Source organism: Cydia pomonella, chromosome 28 (assembly GCF_033807575.1).
Source record: "Cydia pomonella isolate Wapato2018A chromosome 28, ilCydPomo1, whole genome shotgun sequence".
Taxonomy (NCBI): Eukaryota; Metazoa; Arthropoda; class Insecta; order Lepidoptera; family Tortricidae; genus Cydia; species Cydia pomonella.
In genome coordinates, this window is record NC_084730.1 from 8,093,890 (window position 1) to 8,116,673 (window position 22,784).

At 40.4% G+C, this 22,784-nt stretch overlaps 1 protein-coding gene across 1 annotated transcript in view; it reads right to left on the bottom strand.

Annotated features, from left to right (window-relative positions):
• The window catches only part of LOC133533123 (serine/threonine-protein kinase BRSK2-like), a 73,277-nt gene continuing 50,493 nt past the window's right edge, over positions 1-22,784 (bottom strand). The window contains exons 19-26 of the mRNA XM_061872082.1: positions 19,957-20,126; positions 18,665-18,769; positions 15,121-15,202; positions 10,861-10,992; positions 6,374-6,495; positions 5,796-5,855; positions 3,679-3,766; positions 1-2,878 (exon numbers count right to left, since the gene is read on the bottom strand). Coding sequence (XP_061728066.1) covers positions 2,745-2,878; positions 3,679-3,766; positions 5,796-5,855; positions 6,374-6,495; positions 10,861-10,992; positions 15,121-15,202; positions 18,665-18,769; positions 19,957-20,126 — 893 coding nt within the window. The 3' untranslated portion in view covers positions 1-2,744. The remainder of the gene's footprint in view (positions 2,879-3,678; positions 3,767-5,795; positions 5,856-6,373; positions 6,496-10,860; positions 10,993-15,120; positions 15,203-18,664; positions 18,770-19,956; positions 20,127-22,784) is intronic.

Here is a 22,784-nt window from a genome sequence, read left to right on the forward strand (position 1 = left end):
ATTTCATAAAATAGGAAATAATACTATTTACGATCATGTCCCAAAAATCTTCTACAGTATATCATAATTGTTCAGCAGATTCGCCAATAAATATATACATCCACTCCAGAGTCGGTTAAAGATTGGAAGTTTGCCGAATTTTCTCGAAAATCGTGTTTTTAAGGAAGCGTCTGTGAGATTTTTAAAATCCTATAACTGTCATTGGCGTAACTAAGAATAATCAGTACCCCTAGTGTAAATAAATTCGATTTCGAAACGTGACGTACGCGTTTGCGTTTAGTCTCATTTTATATTGGATTTAGAAAGAGCGCGCCAAGCGGGACGTTTTGGAAATTCAAAATCCTATACAAAATGAGACTTAACGCAAACGCGTTCGTCACGTTATGATGTCGATCAAATTTACACTAGGGGTACTGTACTCCTAGTGTAAATTTAGTCGATAGCGAAACGTGACGTACGCGTTTGCGTTAAGTCTCATTTTGTATGGGTTTTTGAACAGCGCGCCAAGCGGGACGTTTTGGAAAGTCAAAAATCTCATACAAAATGACACTTAACGCAAACGCGTACGTCACGTTTCGCTGTCGAAAATATTTACACTAGGGGTACTGATACTTGCAACAATTTCGTCATGTTTTTGCGGTTTTGCTATGGGATAAATTTATTTAAATACAAGTATCCCCATAAAAAACAAATTAAGGCTGTTTAAACTATTATTTTTGGTTATAACGTTAACCCCGATATTCATAAAATCAGATAATTGTCAAAATGCTGAATTAGTTGATCGAACTGTCTTGTACAATCGCCATCAGATATATCGGAGCGGCCAAGGTGCTCAAAAATATCTGTACACGTACTCTAACGCCATTACAATAGCAGCGTGTTCATATATTTGTGAGCACCTTTACCGCAACGATATATATGATGGCGACTGTACTGGGATATAAAAACATGGTTTTCTTACTAATAATTCAAGAAAGTGCCGTCATAGTTACGCCAATGTCAACTGTAAATAGCCATTCATAAGTCCATCCGTTTTCATTTTTGTGCACTCCATACCAAGCCTAAGCCAACTAATTATCTATTCTTAATACTTTTAAGATTTTGGCGTAAAAAAACGAATTTGACTAGATGCTTATCTCTGGTGTAAATGCCACGATTGTTTTTCAATTATGCCTAATATTGCAACTTTGCCCACACAAAACGTCATATGTTTTTCTCTCGTATGAATATCGAAGTAAAAATGTCACTGGATAGAAATCAAAACTCTGTAAGTAATAAATACATAACACATTGAGTGCTGGGAACCCGCTCGGCGGATCCTCTGTTCGTAGTCGCTTTCCTCCACAAAGCGGTAAAACGCTGGGATTGGCCACGAGCGTAGCGCTACGAAAACGTTGGCAGTGAACATGATAAAACAAATATCTAATTTAGTATTGATTTAGCATTTAATTGAATTGAATATGTTTAAATATCGAATGAGAACTCATACGGGCAAATTTAGTATATTAAAATGTTTTGCAATTTACACCAAAGATATTAGCGATTTAAAACTGTACAAAAACTATCATCTCAACAACACGCGTATTATTTGTTTATTTATTAGTATTAAATAGGTAGAATGATTTTTGGCGTTAGTGAACCGCTTCATCCTTTTTTTTGTTCAGGTCTAACTAAAAAAACATTCTACAGATTTTAATACAACCAACGTATATGAAATGATTTGCGATATCTAATACATTTCAACGTGACGTCTCACAATAAATCTGTCACATACAATTGTGTCAAACTTTGGTAACTATGTGTATAGTACAAAATGTATAATACAAAAGTACATGTACAATGTATTTGTACTATTGTATAATACATTGTATGGTGTGCTACCAATACCAAACAGTGTAAAATACAATACCAATGGTATCTAATCCAATACAGCCATATTTTGTATGACAAGAACAATAATGATCTTGCCCAAAGAGTCTGCGAGTTGTTGTCATAGTAGATTACAAAGTTATAATATTCATGAATTTCAAATTCAAACATCTATGAAAACTTTGAAATACAAACGGATTATATTTGAAATTCATCAACATACGACGACCCTCAACATACATCTTGGACATAACTTTGCCCATATGAAAACAAAATTTATTATATCTTTACCAACAAGATGTAGCAATTTTGCCTATATTTTATGGCAACTTTGCCCACTCCAGACGCCACGTATACTTTGCCCATATGAATATGATATTACTAAAATTGTGTCTACTATCGCAACTTTGCCGTCATGATATAACAATAGGAGTATTCCACGGGTATTAGCGTTATTTCTGCATTATTAATCGAAGTAATCAAACACGCAATTTCTGAGTCTCTTTGAAAAAACCTCCTACACGTGAAATTTTCGTTTTTACGAGACATCATAGACTGTTCTAAAATACAACTTTGCCCACAAGTTACTTCAACTTCCTCGACATAGTATGACTAAGCAAGAGGTCACGCATTTACATTTACAACGAGTCGAGAGACGAATGACGAGGCAAATATCTGGAGTATTTGGACGCTGAAAAAATGGTAATAACCTCTCATTATTCGCCTCGTTCGCATGCTTATCAAGTCAACTGTAAACTCAGTCAACTAAGCGTCAAACGTTTAAAAACTAGATCTCAACACGCTACCTCAATTTCGACAATATTAGGACGATTATGCCCAAGTAAGTGTCGTATCAAGTGCTTGTCTTGACAGTCTCACGCGACGCGCGGCAAGTCTCGCTCGCCGCGGCGCTCTCGTAAACTGTTGTTGCGGCGCAGGTCGTCTTTGAGGGACGAACGAGAGTCTAGCGAGTCTCGGTGCTCGGAGGAAGAGCGTTTTGTATGGGTGCCTGAAAAAAAAATAGGCTTCGTTAAGACTTCCATAAATCGTTTATAGAACAGGATTTCCACCGGCTGCCTAATTTGCGAACAGTTTAGCAGTTTGCCACGGCTCATGAAGAAAAAGAAAGTAAAATTAGGGCCGGTTTATTACATTAATAATATTTATAATATTAGATAGATTAAGCCCTTATGGATTTTGATAACATTGGATAAAGTCGTAGAGTTTGAGTAAAATGACTGCAGATACAAAAGTAGGATTCAGGCACTTTTGTCAAAATGTGAATGAGAAGAAATTTAACTATTAATACAAAAATAAATTCCATTGAAAAGAGTTATATTTGTATTGTACCGTGTGGATACGGCGATGGATGAAACAATACACAATATTTTTCATAAAAATATACTAAATAATACTGTCATTCAGCCTGATTCATTAAAAAATAGCGTAGGTATTTAATATTAGTGGAAAGTGGAGTAATCTCCATTTTATTATTAAAACCTTTGACAACATTGCCAATTGGCCTCAGCAATTTCTACAACTTTACCCACCCACCCAATATTTACACTCTTAATACAAAACTTACTGGGCAACTCTCTGGGACAGCTCGCGGTCCACGCGTCGCCGCCACAGACTTTGCTATAAGCTAGTTACGTGTATACCTACAACTTTGCCTACCTACAGCTATACTCGCCGACAATTTAACACATTTACAACTTTGCCCACCATAACTGTGCTCACCCACAATTTTGCCCGCCTAGAACTTTGCTCACTCACAACTATGCTCATGTTTTCATGATGAATACTCACCGGGCAGCTCTCTGGGACAGCTCATGATCTCGTGGTCGAGGGAGGCGGACGCCGGCTCGCGGTCGACGCGCCGCCGCCGCACACTTTGCTGCAATCGGACGACTGTCATCATGCATATTGATAGCGTTACAGCAATGCAGCATTTTTGTATCATCAACGGCGAGCGAGACAGCGCTTTAGACTTGCAGCGCTGTCTCACTCGCGCACCGGAAATAGATTATTAATCGAGCGTTTGTTTAGATTTCCTTTAGGCGCTTTTCTGTCTTGACAATCGGACAGACATTCGTAATTTTTAAAGGGTAAAGTTAAAATATTTTAGACCTTAGGATAACTTTGCCCATTGAAAAAAAGGTAAGTACATAAATGTCAGGGGTCGGCAAACTTTTTAGAAGAAGAGCCAATCGCAGTGGAAATCACCAGTTTTAGGAATCCCAAAAAGTTACAAACGAAAAACACGTTGTCTAATACCTTTAAGTATTAAGTAATCTTGTAAAGTGACAAAAAGAGCCGCAACTGGCAATTGAACCACATTTCATCATAAAAGACATTTAAACTAAATTCCTAAAGGAATCGTCAGCCTCCGAACAGCAAATTAAGTATGTAGATTTAATCCAAGTTCATAATAAAAACAGGTCAAACCAAATTTTAGAAAAGTAACAAAGACCAAAATAACATATACGTAAAACCCAGCCAAGACAAATCTTATGTAAAATCAGAATTTTCTACACACCACAGAACTTGGCACCCATATAAATCTCAATTCTTTTGTCGGCGAGTCAACAAACACATATTCTTAACATTAAACTTGGCTCTCATTTCGTTTAATAGTCTACCTTCATGCCAAATATCAAGTTTTTAGGTCATCTAGAAGTGGGGTAGGTTTTATGGCCTATAAGTGTTAATTAATATAATGATTATCTATATATGATTTTGTTTCCATCCAATTATCCATAATTTTCATTTTTCTGATTTTTTTTTATACTACGTCGGTGGCAAACAAGCATACGGCCCGCCTGATGGTAAGCAATCTCCGTAGCCTTTGTACGCCTGCAACTCCAGAGGAGTTACATACGCGTTGCCGACCCTAAACCCGCCCCCCTCGTTGAGCTCTGGCAACCTTACTCACCGGCAGGAACACAACACTATGAGTAGGGTCTAGAGTTATTTGGCTGCTGTTGTCTGTAAGGTGGAGGTACTTTCCCACTTGGCCTCTGCTCTAGATCTGGAATGACATCCACTGGCTGTGCCCTACCACACAAAGCGAGATGACATTCACAATGCCCATACCTCTCTTTTGGACGTAGTTTAAGGACGTACCCGGGTCGGGATTATATCCTCTATATACAATTAATATTTTACATTAATACCAAATTTCAAGTTTCTAGGTCATCTGGAACTGGGTTATATTTTTGATAGGTTTTTGATCTATAAGTCAGTCAGTCACAAAAATGCCGATTTTTAAACGTTAATTTATCAATAACTGTTTGAGGGACGTTTATGAAAATTTGTATTGTAGACAAGCTAAGGGGCTTCAATAAATTTGCCAAATTTCATATGTGCAGGTTAAATAGGTTTTAAGTTGTGAAGGGGTCAAAAGTAGCTCGAAATGGTTCGTGTAACACACGGTTGCTGCGTCGCCAGTTTTTCTTTGAACTTGGCTGGACACGCTACCGCGTGTCTAGATATAACTTTTTAAATCAATGTTATTCATTTTAACATAATTAAACAAAGAATTTGGATTTGGACAGTAACAACAAACACAACACAACAACAACACAGTAACAAGTATTTTACAGTACATATGGGGCTACTTTATAGCACTAGTGCGAGAAGTAGCATATTACGTTACTGTGTCGAACATTTAAAGGGCCATATGTACTGTAAAACGTTGTACGATACATGTGCGAATAGGTAATTCGCAACTCGTGTCGATTTAAAAACACTCCCTTCGGTCGTGTTTTAATTTATCGCCACTCGTTTCGAATTTCCTATTTTTCGCACTTGTATCGTAATGTACTATTTTAATACCTATTAAGTATTTATTATAGACAAAATTCTTATCTTCGTAAATAAATATCTAGGTTTAAAATAAAGTGTATGAAGGAGTAAATACTTACTTTGTATCCACTAGAACCGCTAGTCACTGAAGAACTCGACCCCAGTGTGTGAGAGCCATTCTGTAACAACGACATTTATAAATTAACAACAACATTTATAAGTTAACAAAAACATTTGTAAGTTAACAACAACATTTATAAGTTAACAACAACATTTGTAAGTTAACAACAACATTTATAAGTAAACAACAACATTTATAAGTAAACAACAACATTTATAAGTAAACAACAACATTTATAAGTTAACACTAACATTTAAAGTTAACACCAATGAACTAGAATAACTATAGAGGTCTGCTAGAGCTCAAATAAGATTTTGGCAAAAATTTCATTTTTGATACAAGCTTTTATCGCTGACTACTTTTCTTACCAAAGAAACGCGTAATTTTTCCGGATTGCCATAAAACAAACCTAACCTAACCTATATAAAGGATAACCCAAGAAAATTCCTGAAAAGTGAACGATTTCAGAATGAATACTAATGATAATATGACTATCATTACATTATGACTTTCAATAATTATGCCAAACAAAGGGATCCGATAAGAATATCCTATAATTTTTATTTATTATAGTACCTGGTCTAGGTTGTCTATAGAGTTGTGGCTGGTATTCGTTGGGCTTTTGGTGGCATCGAAGGTGGTGTCCTCGTGTTCCTGATGATGAGGGGTCTCTGGGCTGTCTGGGATCTCGTTGGCCGCTGGAAAATAGAAGGGTGGATTCACAATCAGTCGAAAAAAATGGCCCCACAAAACTAATGCTCGCCTTGGGCACGACTTTTGCTCCCAGTCTCGTTTCGGCCGTCGACAACAACAACTGTCAAACATGACGAAATGTTTTGTGAAAAAATCCGCTTATAATTAGCAAAACAACAAGAAAAAAACCGGCCAAGAGCATGTCGGGCCACGCTCAGTGTAGGGTTCCGCAGTTACTCTTCCGTCACAATAAGCTAAATTGGAGCTTAAAGTATAGTAAATTGTTAACCAAGGGATGAAACGGTACCTTTCACCCGAGTTAAACAAATAGGCAAATTTGCATAATCAGTACCTAATTAAAGTAAGTCTTTTTACTATGAAGGGAAAACTTTTTGCGATAACTGAAAAACAGCTAAACTGATCATGTCCGCTATAGTTTTCATTTAATGGCTTTCTTAAGCTCTACTTCCACGATTTATTTCATATTTTTTGGACCTATGGTTCAAAAGTTAGAGGGGGGGACACATTTTTTTTTTCTTTCGGAGCGATTATCTCCGAATATATTCACTTTATCAAAAAATGTTTCTTGAAAACCCCTATTAGTTTTGAAAGACCTTTCCAATACCCCACACTCTAGGGTTGAAGCGAAAAAAAATGTCACCCCCACTTTACGTGTAGGGGAGGTACCCTAAAAAAAATTACATTTTTAGATTTTATTGTACGACTTTGTCGGCTTTATTGATTTATATATCCATGCCAAATTTCAGCTTTCTAGCACTAACGACCACGGAGCAAAGCCTCGGACAGACAGACAGACGGACATGGCGAAACTATAAGGGTTCCTAGTTGACTACGGAACCCTAAAAAGGATGGCATATATTTCTTTCAGTGAGTTCTAATGATATTTTAACAGAATTAATGTCAATTCGTCGTATTTCAGGGTACTTTATAATTAATTCACTCGCTATTTATTTTGACGTTTGCAATGATCAACTTACCAAAACGTCATTTAACCCATAACACAAGCCTTATTGAATGTTTAAACTAGTGGAATCATATAGGTAAGCAATCCAAAAGTATACATCTTACAAGGAAGGGTACCCAACTGTCCGACTCCGATTTGATTCATTTTGATATATGTTATAGAGTATTCTAAAATAACGGACACGTATTTTTTTTTAGCTGCCCAAACTCAACCTATTGGGAGAAATTGTCCTCCAAAGTACTAAAAAAATACTAAATCTTCTAACTCCTATAGAAAGTGATGCTCAAGCAACTTGCTAGTTAATGGCTTGTTTGAGTATATGTTTGAGAGCAGGAAAAAATAATGTACACGTGTTTTGTTATATCTGCTAAACTCAAGTTTTCCTAAAAAAACCCCCGTCTTTATGTGTAACTATAGTGATAAGATATTATAAAACTTAGAATGTCGATTTTTTTAGGAAAAAATGAGTTTTAGCCGATATAACAAAACACGTGGTCATCATTTTTTGCTGCTTTCAAACATATACTCAAACCAGTCATTAACTAGCAAGTTGCTTGAGCATCACTTTCTATAGGAGTTAGAAGATTTAGTAACTTTTAAGTACTTTGGAGGACAATTTCTCCCAATAGGTTGAGTTTGGGCAGCTAAAAAAAAAACGTGTCCGTTATTTTAGACTACTCTATAACATATATCAAAATGAATCAAATCGGAATCGGACAGTTGGGTACCCTTCCTTGTAAGATGCATACATTCTTACGCGCCGGCCCGCCCGGCCCGGCTGGTCAACGACGTCTTCTCGTAACTCATGAGGCCCTGGTACTTGCTCTGCGCTAAATTCTATATTTCGACTGTTTTTTTTTTCAATTTTGGCCACAGTAGCCTATGGAGACTAACAAGCACCGCTAAGCGGTCTTCGTAGTCTATGAATGTTGCTATATTAAGGGTGTCACATGCGCGTTTCTGACTTATGAAACAATAATTGTTTCTATTATACAATACAACCTAATGAATATTTTGTAAGTTGGCAGAAATACGCTTAGTTTGAAATTGTGTTAATTTTGATTTTGTAGGTTGGTAGCCATGAATCGTATCGTTTTAGGGATTTTAAAGCACAAGTACTGTTATGTAGAATAGACAGTATAGAATTTTCTTCAAACCTTTTATGTAGGTTATTATATTAGTGTTTATGAATTTATAAATGACAGATAACAGTAGAGGAGTAGGAAAACTTAATAATATGGCATATCCTCCTAAGGCCCAGCCATACAAACGAAAAATCCAAAATTTGACACTGAAATTTCAACCTATAATGCAGGGAATAGAGTTGATTTTGCTCCGTTTGAAAATCGAACGAAAGAAAGCAAATGAAACTCTGTTCCAATTGATAATGATTTAAATTTCTTTGAACTGAATAAGTACTATAGGTAGGATCTTGGGCCTTAGGGGGATATATGGCTGTTAGCAGTTGCTCGAAGTACAAATTAAAGAATAATTACTTTCCACCCTAGGGTGGGAAGTGCAATTTACAGTACATATGGTGCTACTTTACCGCACTAGTGCGAAAATTAGCATATTACGTTACTATGTCGAACATTTAAAGGGCCATATGTACTGTAAAACATTGTACGATACATGTGTGAATAGGTAATTCGTAACTCGTGTCGATTTAAAACACTCCCTTCGGCCGTGTTTTAATTTATCGCCACTCGTTTCGAATTTCCTATTTTTCGCACTTGTATCGTAATGTACTATTTCCACCCGGCTATCAACCTATGAAAGGTGAACTTTCCGAATAGGATGGATAAAAATGAATATTTTGTAAGTTGGCAGCTATACTCTTAATTTGAAACTGCATTAATGTTGTTTTTTTTTAGGTCGGTAGCCATTAATCGCATTATCGTTACAGCAATTTTAAAGCACAAGTGCTGTTATGAGGAATAGACAATATAGACTTCTTCAAACCTGTTGTGTGTTCTTATATTAGTGTAAATTAATGTATAAATGAGAGATAACAGTAGAGGAGTAGGAAAAAAACATTCATGAAGCGCTGGTGGCCTAGCGGTAAGACCGTCCGACTTGCAATGCGGAGGTCGCGAGTTCAAACCCCGGCTCGTACCAATGAGTTTTTCGGAACTTATGTACGAAATATCATTTGATATTTACCAGTCGCTTTTCGGTGAAGGAAAACATCGTGAGGAAACCGGACTAATCCCAACAAGGCCTAGTTTACCCTCTGGGTTGGAAGGTCAGATGGCAGTCGCTTTCGTAAAATCTAATGCCTACGTCAAATCTGGGATTAGTTGTCAAGCGGACCTCAGGCTCCCATGAGCCGTGGCAAAATGTCGGGACAACGCGAGGAAGAAGTGTAGGGTCTCGTCTTATTTATTCAAGTAAAATCACTTTTAGTAGTTATTCCCATTTATTAATGAATTATAATTAAAAATAAGCAGGAAAAATCATTCAATCATAAACGTCAAGTCTCCCTCTCAATTATATGTCACCATCGTCATTAAAAAAACAATTAAGTTGCCATATCAAAATGACATTACCCAGATTGACATAGAATTGCCACAACAATATCGAATTACACCCAAAAGGATACAAAAATACACTACAGCATTAGTATTAATCGGTTATACATATTATAAAGATAGTACATCTTTATAATAGTATTTTATGCAACAGTTGTATAAGAAGGGTCAAAAAAGGCGAGTGGCGTGAGTTACAAATTGTAAAGGAATACGCCACGAGAATTTTTTGACCTACTTATACAACGTTGCATACAATATTTTTCCTACGAGTCAACAAAAAGAAATCTTAATTTAGGTAAACAAATTACAGCAAAAGTATATAGCCAAGACGCGCGAGCATACCTTGTTCCGCGCCCGGCCCGCCCCGGGCCGCGGCCGGCCGGTCGGCGACACCTCCTCGTAACTCATTAGGCCCTGGTACTTGCTACTTGCTAAATTAATTTTTTGGACAGTTTTTTCTCAATTTTGGCCACCGTAGCCTACGGAGACTAACAAGCAACGCTAAGCGGTCTTCGTAGTCTATGGGTGTTGCTATATTACGGGTGTCACATGCGTGTTTCTGACTTATGAAGTAATTATTTTTACTATGCAACCAAATGAATATTTTGTAAGTTGGCAGCAATGCACTTAGTTTAAAACTGTATTCATTTTGGTTTTGTTAGGTTGGTAGCCATTAATCGCAGTAACGTTATAGCGTATAAAAGCACAAGAGCTTTTGAGGAATAGACAATATAGACTTTTCTTGAAATCTTTTATATATGTTCTTATATTCGTGTTAATGAATGCATAAATGACAGATAACAGTAGAGGAGTAGGAAAAGAACCTTACAGCTGAGAGTAGAAAAAAAACTTACGATGTGATGGAATGTTCCTCCTGGAAGCCCTCGGGCTGGGCGGGTGCAGCGGCGGCGCGCGGCCCGCGCCCGGCGCGCGGCACACGGCCGCCTGCACCACCTCGCACACGCGCCGGAAGCGCCGGATGTTGCCTGCGGGGTGTGACGCGCACGACTTGCATTCATTACACATTTACGGCTCTCTATTGGCTTAAGATGCTGTCAATACCTAAAGCGCGCACACTGTCTATTTCTATCGGAGTAAATGAGATAGCACTGTCGCATGTTACCGGGCCTGGGCAAGGGAATAATAAGAAATATATTTAAATAAAAAAAAGTTGATTATTAGTGTAATATTTTACTCAACCACGGTTTAGATATAAATGTTTTGAAATTGTGATTTTAATTGCAGACCCATAAGTCAAAACAATAAAGACATAGAACCGTTTAATTGTGATTTTAAGACCAATCTTTGCAATTATTTTCTATCGAGCCGATTTCGTTCAATCGTGTATCGAGTACGACCACGGTCTTTGAAATATAATTAATATGAACATATATTTTTCTTACTTGACTAAAACAAATAGTCTTTCTTAAAAAACTGTTTAAGTAACATAAATTTCAAGGACATTGGGTGTTGACAGCCTCTTAAAGGACTCGCATCCAGGCCATAATTGTTAAAAAAAATTATGGGAAACAATTTTGAAAAAACAAATTATGAGTAACGAAAATGCGGACAAACAATACGTTATGACAAAAAAGTTTTGTCATAACGTATTGTTTGTCCGCATTTTCGTTACTCATAATTTGTATTTTTTTTTTTTCAGAAACGCGCAACATATCAGGATTGCCATAAAACATACGTAACCTAACCTATCTATAGGATAACCTAAAAGTTCTGAAAAGTTAACGATTTCAGAATGATGGCTAATGATAATCTGACAGTCATTACATTATGACTTTCAATAATTATGTAAAAAAACAGAGATCCGCACATTTACAGATGACGCGAACTCAAATCAACAGTGGCGAATGGGTCCCTCACCCACAGCCTCGCTCTTAAGAGGCCGTTATCGATTTTAGTCGCAAAAATGTGAAATTGATGGATTTAGTCGATGAAATTGTACACCTTTTGTTAACTATTAGAAATAACAAGTACTGGTTTCTATTAGCACGTCTTGTTATCTTTCATTTATTTATTTTTTTAAACAGACTCAATTAGTAATGATTCTTTTTCTGATGGACGTTTAGATAAACGCGCGTAAAGCATTGATTTTGTCGATCTTATTTGTAAATTTCGTAAAGTTTGGACTGCTCAAAATGGTAATTTAGTATTACACATATCCTGTACTTCAACTTTAATAAAGGACATTTTTGTTATTATACATTTGAAGTAGTGTACATAAAAGTTAGACGAAATCTATTTTCTCCAGAAATTACTTCAAAACGAGTTACTATTTCTCTGAAAATCGACTTAATTTCAACGTGATTTTGATATTTAAACATTCTACAACATTTGCTAAAACTGTTCTTATACATCATTTTGTATAATTCACCGCCATAATTTTTTGATGAATTTTTAAAAACTGTCTCTTGTCGTCACATATTACCGGGGACGCTCGCTTGCGACCTCAATATTAAAAGGCAAGATGAGTAAACGTGTTAATAGAAACCAAAACTTGTTATTTAGATAGTAAGTAACAAAAGGTGTACAATTTCAACTACTAAATCTATGAATTTTACATTTATGCTGTAAAATCGTTACCGGGCTCTTAAGGGGCCCACAGATTACCAGTTCGCCGGACGATATCGGCCTGTCAGTTATTCGCAAAAGCTGACAATCGCGAATAACTGACAGGCCGATATCGTCCGGCGAACTGGTAATCAGTGGGTGCCTTTAGAGGGACCTCGCAGTCACCCTTTTTATTACCTTGGGAAAACACATTAAAAAAAAGGCCTTGCCGATGTGGTATCGCCCACGACTACTTTAGTTCATGCTACGCCACTGCAAATCAAAAGACTCATTACTATAGTAGGCCTACTATAGTAATGAGTCTTCTCTCTATGAAAAATTTCAGTGCCTGTTTAAAAAAAAAAAATTTTAAAGGAGGGTGGGCTAATTGGGTTCTCTAAATTATTACCGAAAATTATTTTTTTCGTCCTCGCTTCGCTCGTCGTCGCACCTATCATGTCTCTGTCAAATGATTATCGTATTTTTTTTGGCCAAATCTATGATTTGGCGACAGAAATATATTCCAAATGTTGTATACCATAATAACAATCTAATTAACAATAATTGTACCAAAAAAAACGTTATCATAAAAGTTTGCCGAATGTAGGTTGCCAAAATAAATCATCTGCGAAAAGTTGGTTGACAAATGAAATTCGGTCAATATTTTACATTGAACTAAACAGAAAAGTGCCGTGAAACCCTGTCGGGTTTGTATCGACACTCCATTCGTGGATACTTTTTACATTATAAATTGTTGTGATACATAGGATAAATAAATATACATTAAGTATATAAAAATTACGAATGAGTTAAGTACAAGAAATACATCGGCGGGTATAACTAAATAGCTCATACACAAGTAGGTGTAGGTACACAGTCCGGCCGGGCATTCCTTATCATCGCTGAGCGGCTTGCGTGATAAGAAACTCTTAAACGGCGAAGGTTTTCCTTATATAACTTCGGCGAAAAGGCAGAACACCGCTAATTGGCCCATTTGACCAATAAGGGCAAGCGGTATGTTATCGGATAAGTTATAATTTGTAAACCCTCTACATCTCCAAGGATAATTTAATATCTTTTTTATATTTTATTTCTGACACTTAGAGACTTATACATCTCTAAAGAATTTTAGTATTTGTTGGTTATATTTTTTTATCATAGTTTTTTTTTTGTCTAATTTAACATTTAGAGACAGTATACATCTCTAATAAAGTATTTATTATTTCATCGATTCCATATTTGTAATTGGTTTTTGTAATTTTATTGTTTGTAAAAATGGACATGTAAAAGTGCCCCTGTGGCCTATTTGCTGGATAAATGTTGCCACGACCAGTGAAACCTGCGTCGGAACGGAACGTCGGAAATAAAGGTAACAAAATAAATTAGCGATTCGGTTTCAAATATGTTTTTCACCACACCAACTGGTAAAGGCCCTCTTGATTGTTCAAAAACTAATGAGAAAGTTGTATTTTATCCACATGTGGGGCAAAGTAATCAGATGCAAATTTTGAGTTGTTTCCTTATGTTAGCTGGTGGAATAGACTTTTATTTGATGTTTTTGATGTTTTTGGTATTTCATAGTTAGTATTGTCCTCGCGTTGGTGTGGTGAAAAATTATGTGTTTCACTCGGAGGCAAAGTTAGTTTAACCCTCGTGCCTTGAAACCCTCGCAACGCTCAACATTCCACTTCTCGAACTTCAATTTTGGAATCTTTCACTTGCTCGGGTATCAATATTAGCACCAGCGGTTAAACAACAACTTTGCCCCCTTGTAAAGCAAATAACTATTTCTGCCCTCCGGGCGGGAAGCGTCAACTTTGCTCCCGCTGCGCTAAACGAAGTTGCCGCTTTCTGCCTCCGTCAATAAGAAAAATAGTATGCGCACCACGGGAGAAAACGGTAGGACATTCCATCCCGCGTGTCTTTGCCATCGTCTTCGGCTCAGGTGACAATTTTACACGCGGCACGCAATTGGCTACTTGACTGTTTTTTGTAAATAACGTCAAACGATCTTGATTTTCCTGAGGATCAAATGTCTATACAGGACTCATGGCATTTAAGCAACACAAAGATCAGAAATGAGAGTTAAAGTCTGACGCTCGCACTCGACGATTGAAACGCCTCTAACAAAATGATAAGGTGATGTGACGTCACATCATATAAGTCTGTCCTAAATGTATGGAAGATCAAGCAAATTGCCATTTTGACCCTGAAACCCTTGCGTTTATGTGTATAATTGTCATACAATTTATTTTTCAATAAAATGTAAGGAATCGAATGGTACCATTTTCTTTTCTATTTCTGAAAGACAAAAAAATTTTTTTTTTTTAGATTTTCCGAGCCTTGTATTTTTTTATAATCTCAATATATTTTTTTAAATTCCACTTTTTTTATAATGGATGGCTCATTTTCTATCCATTTAACTAAATTTTGTTATAAAATTCAACATGTGTCAAGTACCCAATTACCTACTTTTCCTCCCTTGGGACACAAATAACTATTGAAATGTGTTCAAAACGCGAAAGTTTTAAATGTGATATTGAACTTACCCGACAATAGTGTGAAAGTGATAGCGTATAGATACTCTTTCCCGTTCTCGCCCGGCGCCTTGGTAATAGTCGAAATATCAACCTGGAACATACATTTATACAATACAATTAATACAATTTATACAATTAAATACTAATTTAAATTAAGCAGGGTCTAAAGTATGAGATTCTTCAAAAAAGGAGTGTACAGATTTTTAAAGGGTCGGCAACGCGCATGTAACACCTCTGGTGTTGCAGGCGTCCATAGGCTACGGTGACTGCTTACCATCAGGCGGGCCGTATGCTTGCTTGCCACCGTCGTGGTATAAAAAGAGCATTCAAATTAGATTTCAATTAATTTGTTGATGTAATTTATTCTATCTTTTTAATTTAATTTTTATATTTATTTACCAATATTTAAATTAATTTTATTTTTTAATATTTTATTTTTATTCCCGACCGGTTTGGCCTAGTGGGTAGTGACCCTGCCTACGAAGCTGATGGTCCCGGGTTCAAATCCTGGTAAGGGCATGTATTTGTGTGATGAACATGGATATTTGTTCCTGAGTCATGGGTGTTTTCTATGTATTTAAGTATTTATAAATATTTATATATTATATATATCGTTGTCTAAGTACCCTCAACACAAGCCTTATTGAGCTTACTGTGGGACTTAGTCAATTTGTGTAATAATGTCCTATAATATTTATTTATTTATCTAATTGTATAATTGAATGTTGAATTTATTATTATAATTTTTTGTTATCTATTTTTAGTAGTAGTAAAACACTTTATTGTACAAAAAGAAACATAAAACACGAAAAAACACACATCATTTATACAAACGCGAACTTATCCCTTTCAGGGATCTCTTCCAGCATTGTATTTTTGTAGCATAACATAGAATAAGTTTTGTATGTGTAACATTTTATGGGTTTATGGCCTGAAATAATAGTATTTTATGCAACAGTTGTATAAGAAGGGTCAAAAAAGGCGAGTGGCGTGAGTTACAATGTGAGCCGGAGCCGAAGGCGTAGGCGAACATTGTAAAGGAATACGCCACGAGAATTTTTTGACCTACTTATACAACGTTGCATACAATATTTTTCCTACGAGTCAACAAAAATAAATCTTAATTTAGGTAAACAAATTACAGCAAAAGTATATAGCCCAGACGCGCGAGCATACCTTGTTCCGCGCCCGGCCCGCCCCGGGCCGCGGCCGGCCGGTCGGCGACACCTCCTCGTAACTCATGAGGCCCTGGTACTTGCTACTTGCTAAATTAATTTTTTGGACAGTTTTTTCTTAATTTTGGCCACCGTAGCCTACGGAGACTAACAAGCAACGCTAAGCGGTCTTCGTAGTCTATGGGTGTTGCTATATTACGGGTGTCACATGCGTGTTTCTGACTTATGACGTAATTATTTTTACTATGCAACCAAATGAATATTTTGTAAGTTGGCATCAATGCACTTAGTTTAAAACTGTATTCGTTTTGGTTTTGTTAGGTTGGTAGCCATTAATCGCAGTAACATTATAGCTTATAAAAGCACAAGAGCTTTTATGAGGAATAGACAATATAGACTTTTCTTGAAACCTTTTATGTATGTTCTTATATTCGTGTTAATGAATGCATAAATGACAGATAACAGTAGAGGAGTAGGAAAATGTTTTTATAATTATTTGTACAACTTTCCCATTACGGAACAATTGTGTTCCAAACCTTTGGGAGGCGAGCGCGGAGCCGGACCCGGGTACGTCCTTAAACTACGTCCACAAGAGAGGTATGGACACTGTGAATGTCATCTCGCTTTGTGTGGTAGGGCACAGCCAGTGGATGTCATTCCAGAGCTAGAGCAGAGCCCAACTGGGGAAGTACCTCCACCTTACAGAGAATCGCAGCCAAATAACACTAGACCCTACTCATAGTGTTGTGTTCCTGCCGGTGAGTAAGGTTGCCAGAGCTCAACGACGGTGGGAGGGGGTTAGGGTCGGCAACGCGCGTGTAACTCCTCTGGAGTTGCAGGCGTACATAGGCTACGGATACTGCTTACCATCAGGCAGGCCGTATGCTTGTTTGCCAACGACGTAGTATTAAAAAAAAAGCCGAAGCCAACACGTAGAGGCCCTTTTGACACTTTAATGAAATGTAAGGGGTACACTGAGCGGATGCTGCCCATGTCATGGGACCCACGCAGAGAATCTAAACAGAACTAGGTTATTGGGCGAAAGCGATGGACTAAATACTGGGCTATGGGATAAAAAAACCGGACCATTATTATTATTATATGTCTTTCCCAATGGTGTTCCGGACCTTTGGGAGGCGTGCGCGGAGCCGAAGCCAACACGTAGAGGCCCTTTTGACACTTTAATGAAATGTAAGGGGTACACCTAGCGGATGTTGCCCTTGCCCGTGTCATGGGACGCACGCAGAGGCAGCACCCGCCAGGGTGTAAGGACTATTTGAGAGTTGATGGAATCTAAAATGAACTGGGCTATTGGGTGAAAGCGATGGACTAAATACTGGGCTATGGGATAAAAAAACCGGACGCCTGCCTAATAAAACGGTATTCAATTTTATTTCCGGCAGACGGTGACTCGCCCCCCAAGATGGGCCCCCACAAAGAGCGACATCTAGGATGGCTCAAGGGCAACACCGGTGTGTCGGCTCAGGGGTGTCGAGAGGTGTACGCCGCTTTCTATCCAGTGGCTGATAACAGCCACTGTGCCAACTCGCGTCTTATGCAATTTTTCACTTCCACCCCTGGAGCTTATAGCTCTAACGACTCCACTCTGGGCGGCCGGCTAAGGCAAGCCAGAGGCAGAGAATCCTGTCCCACCCACCCTCCTTGCGTACTCGGGTACGTGAGGTCGCTACTCCCCAACAGCTCGCCACAAGCTGCCCTGCGTTGACTGATTGCACTGGTAAAACCAGCGGGCGATGGGGTCGTCACATCCCTACGCCTTTATTATTATTATTCTTTATTATTTTTTAGGTATTTAAATAAAAGTAAACAATTTGTAAATTTTCGGGTAGTTATAACATTATTTGGTTAACCAACCAAATACAAAACCGCCTGGATCTGTCACTGAACGACCTGACTTTAAACCTACATTATTTGATCATGTAATGTTTTCATCTACCCTCAACTGGCTTAATGAGCCATATGAGGGTAGATTTTGTTTACCTTTTTTTAAATACCTAAAGATGAGAGGTATGGGCATTGTGAATGTCATCTCGCTTCGTGTGGTAGGGCACAGCCAGTGGATGTCATTCCAGATCTAGAGCAGAGCCCAACTGGGGAAGTACCTCCACCTTACAGAAAACAGCAGCCAAATAACACTAGACCCTACTCATAGTGTTGTGTTCCTGTCGGTGAGTAAGGTTGCCAGAGCTCAACGAGGGGGTCGGGGTTACGGTCGGCAACGCGCATGTAACTCCTCTGGAGTTGCAGGCGTACATAGGCTACGGAGACTGCTTACCATCAGGCGGGCCGTATGCTTGTTTGCCACCGACGTAGTATAAAAAAAAAAAAAGATACAGAGTTATAGTCGAAGTGTTTACCTGAAACCGGACGTGTCTCTGAAACATGGCGGGCGCGTTGGAGCCCCTTTTATATTCCACCCGAAATGACATGGGGCTCAACACGCTATGAGACAGCTCTGCTATCTGTAATTAAAATATTATTTATTTATTTATTTATTTATTTAAACCTTTGGGAAACAAACAGGCAAAAACAACACATATAGTTAACCATATTACACATTCATAAGCCAAACAGTTTCCACTAATGAATAATAACAATTATGTTGCTCAGAAATTAACATTAATATTAAAACATGCAAAACTCAAATAACACTAACTGTTGAAAACAATATTAACAAATTGGCAAGTATGCTGAAATATACTAACTAATCAATATTATTATTAGCTGTACATTTTATTGCAGTAACAAACTGCTGTAATGATGGAATCGTTAAATATACTTAAAAACTTAGAAAAAAAGAGAATTTGAAATAGAAGTGGATTGTCAAAGTAAACTTTGTAGCCACAGTAAATTTACTGCCATCTTTCGACACATGATTAAAAGTTTTAGAACGCCATTTGACTTTTATCCATATTCTTTCAGTGTTATGTGTTAAATTTGTCTGAAAGTAGTGGCGCCATCTACTAGAGCATAGGCCAAAGATATGGCGCCGAAACTCGAAAAGATGCCGACATACCTTTGGCTTTTTTTGTAGACTGGCACTTGACATATCGTTCGACAAGTTCGTACATATTCATTAAGTACGAACTTTATCTAAAATAACAGCTCTGTCGTAAAAATTGACGCAATCAACAGTTTTTTTTTATTCGTAATATTTTTGTATATTTCATAAAACTCGCCAAACTGTGACGTTTGATGGCGAGGTACGCTCATTTTTTTTATGCTAATAACTTAACTTATTTTTAATATGGTTAACTCGTTAGCGTTTTTCGTGTAGACATCGCAAAGTTACAAAAATCTAAAATTTTACTACCTGGGATAAAAAAAAACAAAGATTAACCTTTTGACCGCCAAAGACGTCATATAACGCGCGCGGCTACAGCCCAATATCAACCTTCATGCGTACCGACAAGGTTCACGATTACGCGCCGCGTGCGATAGGCGTGGCGTTCAAAAGGTTAAATACATTAAGTCAAAATGGCGCCTACTTTTAGTTGTCTCTTCTATCCATCTATCTTTCAATTCAAAGTAGGACAGAATACTTACACTTAAGAAGCTGTCGTTTTTGAAAGTAGTTAGACACAATCAGACCACAAACGAAGAAAATCAAAATGGCGGCGACTTTTCAATTTTTTCTGGGAAAACTTACACTCAAGAAGGCATGTATGAGGTCCGCTTTGACGGTAGCCAGGGGTTTCCCCTTGACGAGCGCCGTGAAGGTTTCCTCCTTATCAGCTGATAGTAGTAGCGACCCGAACCAGGAACGCTTGGTTAACTCTGGCGATGATTCCGGAGTTAAGTGGACTTCTTCTGATGACGCTGGAGGTAAAAAAGGATAGTTAGGTTCTAAGGGATAATTATTAAGGGTGATGTTCATATACATGGTGTAACATGAGGAAACCGAAAGATTTTAACAATGTATTACTGATCACATTTAGAGAATAAAATGTCATGTAAACTTTTCTAGATTTCGCCTTCTTTCATAGTTAATACCGATTAATAAATACATCTTATTGTAACTTAGTGGAAAACGCCTTTTTGATGGTGATGATGCGATTATGGGGCGTAGTCTAAATATACTTATTGATAGATGTCAAAAAGTGACAAATAACCTTTGCAAAAAGTAGATTTTACTTTTATTGTTAAGGAGTTCTTGATGGTGGCCAGCCGCGCGCGCCCGCACTAGTGCACACGCGAGGTAAGACACACACATACCCTGCATCTTGCGGCGGTGGAAGCGCGGCGAGCCCAGGAAGGAGTTCTTGATGGTGGCCAGCCGCGCGCGCCCGCACTAGTGCACACGCGAGGTAAGACACACACATACCCTGCATCTTGCGGCGGTGGAAGCGCGGCGAGCCCAGGAAGGAGTTCTTGATGGTGGCCAGCCGCGCGCGCCCGCACTAGTGCACACGCGAGGTAAGACACACACATACCCTGCATCTTGCGGCGGTGGAAGCGCGGCGAGCCCAGGAAGGAGTTCTTGATGGTGGCCAGCCGCGCGCGCCCGCACTAGTGCACACGCGAGGTAAGACACACACATACCCTGCATCTTGCGGCGGTGGAAGCGCGGCGAGCCCAGGAAGGAGTTCTTGATGGTGGCCAGCCGCGCGCGCCCGCACTAGTGCACACGCGAGGTAAGACACACACATACCCTGCATCTTGCGGCGGTGGAAGCGCGGCGAGCCCAGGAAGGAGTTCTTGATGGTGGCCAGCCGCGCGCGCCCGCACTAGTGCACACGCGAGGTAAGACACACACATACCCTGCATCTTGCGGCGGTGGAAGCGCGGCGAGCCCAGGAAGGAGTTCTTGATGGTGGCCAGCCGCGCGCGCCCGCACTAGTGCACACGCGAGGTAAGACACACACATACCCTGCATCTTGCGGCGGTGGAAGCGCGGCGAGCCCAGGAAGGAGTTCTTGATGGTGGCCAGCCGCGCGCGCCCGCACTAGTGCACACGCGAGGTAAGACACACACATACCCTGCATCTTGCGGCGGTGGAAGCGCGGCGAGCCCAGGAAGGAGTTCTTGATGGTGGCCAGCCGCGCGCGCCCGCAATAGTGCACACGCGAGGTAAGACACACACATACCCTGCATCTTGCGGCGGTGGAAGCGCGGCGAGCCCAGGAAGGAGTTCTTGATGGTGGCCAGCCGCGCGCGCCCGCACTAGTGCACACGCGAGGTAAGACACACACATACCCTGCATCTTGCGGCGGTGGAAGCGCGGCGAGCCCAGGAAGGAGTTCTTGATGGTGGCCAGCCGCGCGCGCCCGCACTAGTGCACACGCGAGGTAAGACACACACATACCCTGCATCTTGCGGCGGTGGAAGCGCGGCGAGCCCAGGAAGGAGTTCTTGATGGTGGCCAGCCGCGCGCGCCCGCACTAGTGCACCACGCGAGGTAAGACACACACAGACCCTGCATCTTGCGGCGGTGGAAGCGCGGCGAGCCCAGGAAGGAATTCTTGATGGTGGCCAGCCGCGCGCGCCCGCACTAGTGCACACGCGAGCTAAGACACACACATACCCTGCATCTTGCGGCGGTGGAAGCGCGGCGAGCCCAGGAAGGAGTTCTTGATGGTGGCCAGCCGCGCGCGCCCGCACTAGTGCACACGCGAGGTAAGACACACACATACCCTGCATCTTGCGGCGGTGGAAGCGCGGCGAGCCCAGGAAGGAGTTCTTGATGGTGGCCAGCCGCGCGCGCCCGCACTAGTGCACACGCGAGGTAAGACACACACATACCCTGCATCTTGCGGCGGTGGAAGCGCGGCGAGCCCAGGAAGGAGTTCTTGATGGTGGCCAGCCGCGCGCGCCCGCACTAGTGCACACGCGAGGTAAGACACACACATACCCTGCATCTTGCGGCGGTGGAAGCGCGGCGAGCCCAGGAAGGAGTTCTTGATGGTGGCCAGCCGCGCGCGCCCGCACTAGTGCACACGCGAGGTAAGACACACACATACCCTGCATCTTGCGGCGGTGGAAGCGCGGCGAGCCCAGGAAGGAGTTCTTGATGGTGGCCAGCCGCGCGCGCCCGCACTAGTGCACACGCGAGGTAAGACACACACATACCCTGCATCTTGCGGCGGTGGAAGCGCGGCGAGCCCAGGAAGGAGTTCTTGATGGTGGCCAGCCGCGCGCGCCCGCACTAGTGCACACGCGAGGTAAGACACACACATACCCTGCATCTTGCGGCGGTGGAAGCGCGGCGAGCCCAGGAAGGAGTTCTTGATGGTGGCCAGCCGCGCGCGCCCGCACTAGTGCACACGCGAGGTAAGACACACACATACCCTGCATCTTGCGGCGGTGGAAGCGCGGCGAGCCCAGGAAGGAGTTCTTGATGGTGGCCAGCCGCGCGCGCCCGCACTAGTGCACACGCGAGGTAAGACACACACATACCCTGCATCTTGCGGCGGTGGAAGCGCGGCGAGCCCAGGAAGGAGTTCTTGATGGTGGCCAGCCGCGCGCGCCCGCACTAGT